General features: G+C 45.8%; 1 protein-coding gene across 13 annotated transcripts in view; it reads left to right on the top strand.

The window, feature by feature from the left end:
- Positions 1–203: 203 nt before the first annotated feature.
- Glut1 (Glucose transporter 1) overlaps positions 204–7,489 on the top strand; it is a 31,333-nt gene continuing 24,047 nt past the window's right edge. For 9 of the 13 annotated variants that reach the window (XM_018024036.2, XM_026813226.1, XM_018024037.2 and 6 more), the window contains exons 1-2: positions 204–581; positions 2,728–3,508. In XM_018024036.2, coding sequence (XP_017879525.1) covers positions 2,736–3,508 — 773 coding nt within the window. In that variant the 5' untranslated portion in view covers positions 204–581; positions 2,728–2,735. Of the gene's footprint in view, positions 582–2,591; positions 3,509–6,250; positions 6,554–7,489 lie in introns of those variants that run through there. The other 4 variants (XM_018024035.2, XM_018024047.2, XM_026813229.1 and 1 more) reach the window with 4 other exon arrangements.

The following is a 7,489-nucleotide window of genomic DNA, read 5'->3' as shown; positions in this document are numbered from 1 at the left end:
TTAATACGTTGATCGCGTGTGTCCTAAGTGCAACATTTCTTTTGTCATCAGATAAAGTTTATTCTATTAGAACAGAAATATCAATCATTTTGGATAATTTATAGTTCATTCAAGGGTAAATGTAACGAAGAACGTCATAATAAAATGAATTGCTATGTGTTAAACTTCTGCAATCGCGACAAGAACATCACGCGGCAATGAAACAAATTTTTCTGTTTCGCAGGTTCGGTTAGCGTGCACCGGAGTCTTGTAGGGAATCCGGAAGTAACTGACGAACGGAGAAGAAAAGGAAAAGTTGCGACAGTGAATCGCGTCGCATTGGGAAATCCCACCGAGTCTTTCGTTCCACGTCTACGTCCGTACGCGCTGTTCCTTCTTCGTCCTTCTGGCCACTCGAAGCGAGGAGATCGAGCACGTTAGTCGATCAGTTTCCACCGAGAAAACGAAAACGGAAGGTGGTCTCAGCTTCGGTACCTGACACGAGTGGCGAGTAGTGGGCTCGCGGCTCGGAATTGGGACAGGAGAAACGTCGCGGCGTGATAATAGCATCGTCCAGCACGATGGCTTGCGAATTTTCTAAGGTGAGTTTCAGAGAATATCTACGAGGAAAAAGATACGCGGTCGTTGCTATTCACTCGCGCGATCCGCGCGCACGCTTGCCAATTTGCCGGCAATAATATTTAATAGCCAGCTGATTGTTTCCTAATCGCCGGGTTTACGTTGCTCGGCCTATACGATATTCCCGAGATTACGAGATTACAGCGTTAATTGATCCGGAGACGAGAGCCGGCGGCTCGATGATTCCGTAATCGTTGCGTCGTCGCCGTGACGATCAAATATTAGAGTAGACCGCGGACATTGTGCATTCGTAACGAAATCGAATGTTCATGACATTTAAACACTGCGTGCAGTGCATAATACCGAAAACAAAGTGCACGTTGCAATGTTTAAATGATAAGGAAAATGTCGCACTCGCGTCTCCGTTCAATTTTTTATATTCATCTATCAACTTAGTATTATGATATATCAGTGATTCTCAAAGTATATTGGTGTTGCGATATGCAGAATATCCTCAAATGGTGCTCCGGTTGGGCTGAATCATGTCCAATTTTTAAATTCTATACGTGAGCGAAGAGAAACGATTGAGAATCGCTGTAATTCATTATGAGATACTTCGAAATGCAGTGTACAATTTTCGATCGTCGATAACACGGTCTTTGCTTATTCATAATTCTACTCTCATGTTTTATGAACGACGAATTACACAGAATGATTCTCGTTATTCGCGTATACTTAGGAATTGTTCAATTTACGACGGAATGCACACGATGATTTATGCGAAGCGTCCTTCAAATAAAGTAAAGAACAGAAGGGAAGAGTACGATGCGTCGATCGAGATAAGCCGCGTTATATAATTTGCGGAATTTCGAATTTATCTAGCGAACGATATTAATAATGCTCGTTACCGTGGTACTATAATCGTCGTCGGGGGACGAGAGCCGATGCATGCGAGAAGCCTAGCCAGCTTAATTACTGCAGCGCGATCTTGCAGTAACTGGCTCATCGTTTCCAATTTCATGTACATCGGCCGGAATGGAAATTCATAAGCTCCGCGGCGATCGATCGTGTTCGTTCGTGCGGAAGTTGTTGAAATTTCAAGCGAATCCGACGTCTCGTGTGGCTCCCGTGTATTACCGAGAACTGCACTATGCATGTTTCTTCGCCGATGCAACGAGCCAGAATTCGAAAGTACCAATCGGGTTTCCCTGCTCTGCTCGCGTTACGTTTCGCTATTTACGTCGAAGCGACGACTGCCGTTGGTTCGTTGCACATACTTCTGCTCGCACGGCGGTCACCGGGCCGCTGTCAGCGAACAACAAAGTTGCGCGTACGGGGTTTAGCTTTGTACGACTTTGCAACCCCCGGCCGCTTCGCGCGGCAACTTGGCAAGTGAATTAATCAGCGCGCGTCCCTTTCTCGCTCGCGTTTCACCCGCTGTCACGTTCTCGAGCGACTCGACGCGAGAATCGTTCTGATTAATTCGCAATGAAGACGGTTCACGAATCCACGAGCGGTTCGACTGCACGTCCAGCCACACTGGCTGTGAAACGCGCGTTACACCCGCGCGCTTATCCTTCTCCACGATCATACACACGTACACGTGCGCACACACATACATACACACACAGAGTCAATTTTCTTTCATTCTTCTTCTCGTCTCGTTACTTGATTTTCAATTAAATCCGCTTCCTGCGTGGCTGAATGACGTTACCACTTGCGCATCCGTTTACACGCTTGCACGCGTGTGGCGTGTCCTCACGTAGCAAAAAATGATAGCGGCAAGAGGCGAATCGGAAATGTACGTTCACGATATGGCATACTCGAGCAAATAAGAAACGATGGGCAATAGTTGATGGGCGCACTATAAATCGCTGCTGTACAAAACTCTAGACGTCCGTCTAGGCGACGCTTGAATCAATCGGTCTGTTCAGATTTTCATTGTAAAATAACCACACGAGCGATAAATCAACGAACGAGGACAGAAAGTGACGAGCGAAAAAAAATGAAATTTATTGGTCCGTTGCTCTTAGTATCCCTCGGGTGTGCAGCATCGGGTGGTCTTTAGTCAACCAGCCGGCAGCCGAGGAAGACGTTGAACGAGGACGATGATGATGATGTCCGATGTTGTATAAATTCTTCTCTCTGTGTCTGTGTCCTGGCGTGTAGCTCGAACGATGGCCGATTCACGCGGCTTCAAGCCAATAAACCAGTTGTGGCAGAGCGCGGCAGTGTCGACGGACCCGGATTCGGAGTGCCTCTACGAAGAAATCTTGGGCCTCTCGGGGTCCCAGGATACGGAGCCAGGGCCGGCCGGGGCCGCCGTTGGCGAGGAGGAGGAGGAGGAGGAGGAGGAGGAGGAGGAGGAGGTGGAGGAGGAAGAGGAAGAGGAAGAGGAGAGAGAAGTGGTGGAAAAGGGGAAGCGAGGAAGGCTCGATTTCGGTGCTCAGGTCGGCGGTAGCAGCTGGTGGAGACAGACGAAAGGAGCCGAGAAGCACGTCAGTAGCGTCGCCGGCGGCACGGGGGTACGAAAGAGCCACAAAAGTGTCGGTACCAGCGCGGGCGCGAGATCGCGCAGCAGATCGGCCGATCGGCCGTCGAGCGGGCGCCAGAACATCGTCAGGGTGGAGGAGGAGCAGTATGCCGCGCGTAGAAGTTACGTGGAGCCCGGTACAGGCGCCGTACTGCCGCCTCCTGTCGCCGGCCTCAAGCTGACCAGGGGGCGTGCAACCAGCACCGTCGCCCGTTACTTGCACTCGGCTTCCACCAACACCGGCCACTATCACCATCATCATCACGGGCTGCACGGACAGTATCAGCCCGGTGGCATCGAAAGGCCGGCCGGTAGGCATCACCAGCATCATCACCGAAGCCGCGGCGCGTTCAGTAATGAGACGCAGGAAGAGGTACAGGAGGACGATGAAGCCACTCTACGGGAGTTGCTCGTAAGGTACGTTTCTCTCGACGTACCCACCATTTACATATATATATATATACCTCTACTACGTTATATCGACCTCTAAAGTTATTATACCTACTTGTGAAACACCTCCACGCGTATTAGAGTTACTTTCGATTAACGAACATCGCGATCACGTGGCTTTCTTACATGTTATACTATACCGTACACCTACGACTAGCGATGGGCGTTCGAATCCAGACTTCGAAACGAATCCAAGTTCTTCAAAATCGTGAATTGGAACCACTTCGAACGTGTTTCCAAGCTGAGGATTCTCGACTTTCTCGGAAGTCTTGATCGTCTCGGGGAGCTTGGTTATTTTCAATAATCGGATGTAGACGAATTCAATGAGTAAGCGACTCTTAAACCTACCGATCTATTCAAGATGTTAAAAACTCCCGAGATGATCGGGACGAAACAATACCTTCGACGCTCACCGAGATTTTCGAGGGTTCTGAGCTTCGAATCAGATTCGGAATTTTTCGTCAGTTTCGAAGCGATTCGAAGCGTTTCAGATCCCATCACTACCTACTACTATCGTTACTATTATTTCATCGTAGAAAATTACACGGTCTCAGACACTCCTGTCGCGAAACGGACAGTTTCTACGTTTTTTGAACAAACGTAACACACGATACAAGAGTAATTTGTCATAGACGTTATTAGATTCGGCGTCGCCACCGACGCTTCTGAGAATTATCTGGATTGTTTGGATCGTTCTTAGCGACATTAAAAAAAAATCTTCGGTTTCATAATCTTTCATGTATCTGAGATAACGAAATTGTTCGATTATTTAATAATTGATACATACGACGCGTCCGCTGTGTTTTACGAACGACGACGCTTCATACGCAGCGACTTAGAAAAAATTGTGTTTGCATTTTGTCGGAAAAACTTTCAATCTTGACGACGAGTATCTCGAAGCATTTCCACGTTTCACTCGATAGCTTAGCTTTTTCTTTTCTTAGGATCCTGTAATTAACATTCCTCATAGTGACGTCTATCTATAGAAATCATTCTCTCTTATAGGACCATTTATGCTCTGTATTTTTTGTATCTGGAGCGACTGAAGCGTAGTTGTAGTCGAGCAACGAGTTTTCAGATCTTTTCAAATTTATTTCCCCTCAACTTTTTTCCCTTCAACTTTCAGAAGTCTTTCTAAGTAACTTTAGCTTAGTGCCACGGCAATTTTGTAGAACAGCGTGTACAAGCTCTCAAGACTTGCATACCAATTAAGAGAACACTTCTCGCTCAGCTATTATTCGCCCTGAAGTACCCGAATCGATACCACTTAGGTACTTATCGATCACAAACTCTCTCGTAGACAAGAATTACTATCCAACGAACCCTTTTCCACGAACATTGTTCTTTTGAACGGCCAGTAATCTGACGATGTATTCTAAACGCATCCAGGTAATTCCCGGCCTAAGTGGCGGTGCCTCGTTCACCCGAATCGCAATCATTGCCAATTGAAAGTGAGAAAGAATAGAACGAACAAACGAAGAAAGAGCAAAAAAAAAGAAAAAAAGAAATTAAAAGTAATAAAGAGAACAGACGTTTTCCCTGCTTATCGTTTTACATAGACTTTTTATGTATCAGAGAATGCAATGTAAGGCTTTGTGCCGTGCCATTTATCATTTATACATAAATCACACTCGCTCTAGTCCTATTCTTGTACATACGACACACCCTTGGTCATAAAACAGTAAATATCGAGACACCGGTGATACGTTTGTCAGACGGTTTCTTACTTCTTACATTTACATTTACATTACGATTGTTTTTTGGCTGCGGCGCTCGCAGGCTTACCACTGATTGCTCATATTCCATTCGATGTCATACGTCACGTTTTCTCGGAGGTCAGGTACACAAATAAGTGCGCGAGCGGCGCCGAAACGATAACGGGGAATATCGAAAACGAGACACAAAGGGAAACGAGAAACAGCACGCCGCGTCCCGTTTCTGAATCACACGCACGAGTGTATGCCCGGCAGTAAATGCATCCCATCGTGTGCAACGGTGTTCCTCACCGATTTCATTCGCCGAACGCATTGTCCCGTCAGACGTTATAATGGAATTCACGCGCGAAACAAACGCAATTCGTTGGTTCATTAGCGGCGGAGCGTCGCCAAGGAACCATCCACCGCACACACGTGTCTTACAATTGTATGTCCAATGTGTTACACACGTTTATATATGTACTTACTTACTTACTTACTTACTTACTTACTCGTATGTGAATGTACACGTTTTCAGTAGCGACGTCAGATACGATCGTTCCCTCGGCATCGTTCCGATCGATACACTCATAATACACGTCGTTACTTCGACGTGGCCGCGATCGTTGGCGACTTATTTGTGTGCGTGTCTCCCGTTATTTTTACTCACTGTCATGGGATCATTGCTGATTTTTGTAAATTATTTTGCCGATCGATCGATCGTTTCGCATCCAAAAGTGATGGGCCGAATTTCGTTCAAATTGCAAGCTCGCTTGTGGACGCGGGCGGCTAGGCAGGGGTGAGTAAGCTGGCGGCGCGTCGCATGGCGATGCGCGAATGAAAAAGAATTCGAAAAGAAAAGAAAAGTAATAATAAAAAAAAAAAGAATAGAAAGAACGACACGTGACGGAGCCGTGCCTTAGAAGAATCGGACGTCACGTGAATAATTCGAGACGAATAATGCCATTGTATGACATGATTATTGACTGAACCACGACTGTGTTTCCAAACTAGGTAAAGTTTTACAGAGTGAGTGAGATAAGAGGCAGGGGCGGGCGTCGTCGGCCTTTAAACCCCCCGCCACACGTTACCCCTCCACCTTTGGTTGTGGACCCACTTGACAACAAGCTGTGCAATCGTTCAGAGTCAATTGATTGGATTTGGTGGATAATCCAACGTACGTACATATGTCGTGAACAAAGCAAAGAACAAATAGATCTGTGAGAATAAGACGAAATACTGAATCAAGAGGAGTGAGTGGGGAGGCATAGAGGCTACTGTAGTTTCGGAACACAGCCATGGTCTCCCTACCTCCCAGGTACATGGCAACATCATCATTGCTCTTTCTCTATCTATCTATCTATCTATCTATCTATCTATCTATCTATCTATCTGTCTGTCTACTTATCTATTGTATTTTCTTTTTTCTCAATCAATCTTCTTTTCTATTGTCTCCGCGTACCTTTCCACCCTCCGATGAAACTCTGTTTATTTTTCTTTTCGTTCAGTTTCCACTTTATCATCCCGTTCATTATCTCTCTCTCTCTTTCTCTCTCTCTCTCTCTCTTTCACTGTCTCACTCTCTTTCCACTACGGCTCATGTGTTCATTCATTTTTCGCTATTCACCTGCCACTCGTCGTGTCTTGCATAAATTTTCTCTTTTTATTCACTTCCTCACAAACACTCTCTCTCTCTCTCTCTTTTTCTATCTCTGTTTCTTTTTCTTCTTTTATTCGATCCCCCGATTAAGTAAAGCGAAAAAAAAAAAAGAGAACCACCTTTTAATGCTTGGCTGTGCACATCGATCGATAAGTTTGCTAAATCTCCTACAATCGAGAGATCTCGTTTTCATGCCGTTCGATTACGTACTTATACATTATTTGTTCATATCTACCATATGCGACCAGGTGCAAATTAACTGAACCGTGCATCGAATCATACCGATTTTTACCCGCTTGCACATTCCCGCATCGTGTCAGTAGAAATCACGAGCGTTCGCCAGTGCTCTCGCGTTTATGGGGAAAACGGCCGTGACGTTTTACGAGAATGAGACTCGAGATTAGAACGAACAGTAACCACGACCAAACGGCGATGTCGTAACGAAATGATTCGGGACATGCTTTATAACCGGGAACTATGATTACCATCTCTCACCTCTCACAAACTTCCATCTAATGTGCACAGCTGTGAGAACTATGTATATATATATGATTAAATACATATATATCACCGTAGTGTTTCTCACCACCCCCT

Source organism: Ceratina calcarata, unplaced genomic scaffold (genome assembly GCF_001652005.2).
Source record: "Ceratina calcarata isolate Rehan_Ccalc_2016 unplaced genomic scaffold, ASM165200v1 scaffold321.2, whole genome shotgun sequence".
Classification (NCBI taxonomy): domain Eukaryota; kingdom Metazoa; phylum Arthropoda; class Insecta; order Hymenoptera; family Apidae; genus Ceratina; species Ceratina calcarata.
The sequence above is the reverse complement of the archived record's forward strand: the minus strand, read 5'-3'. Positions and strand labels throughout refer to the sequence as shown.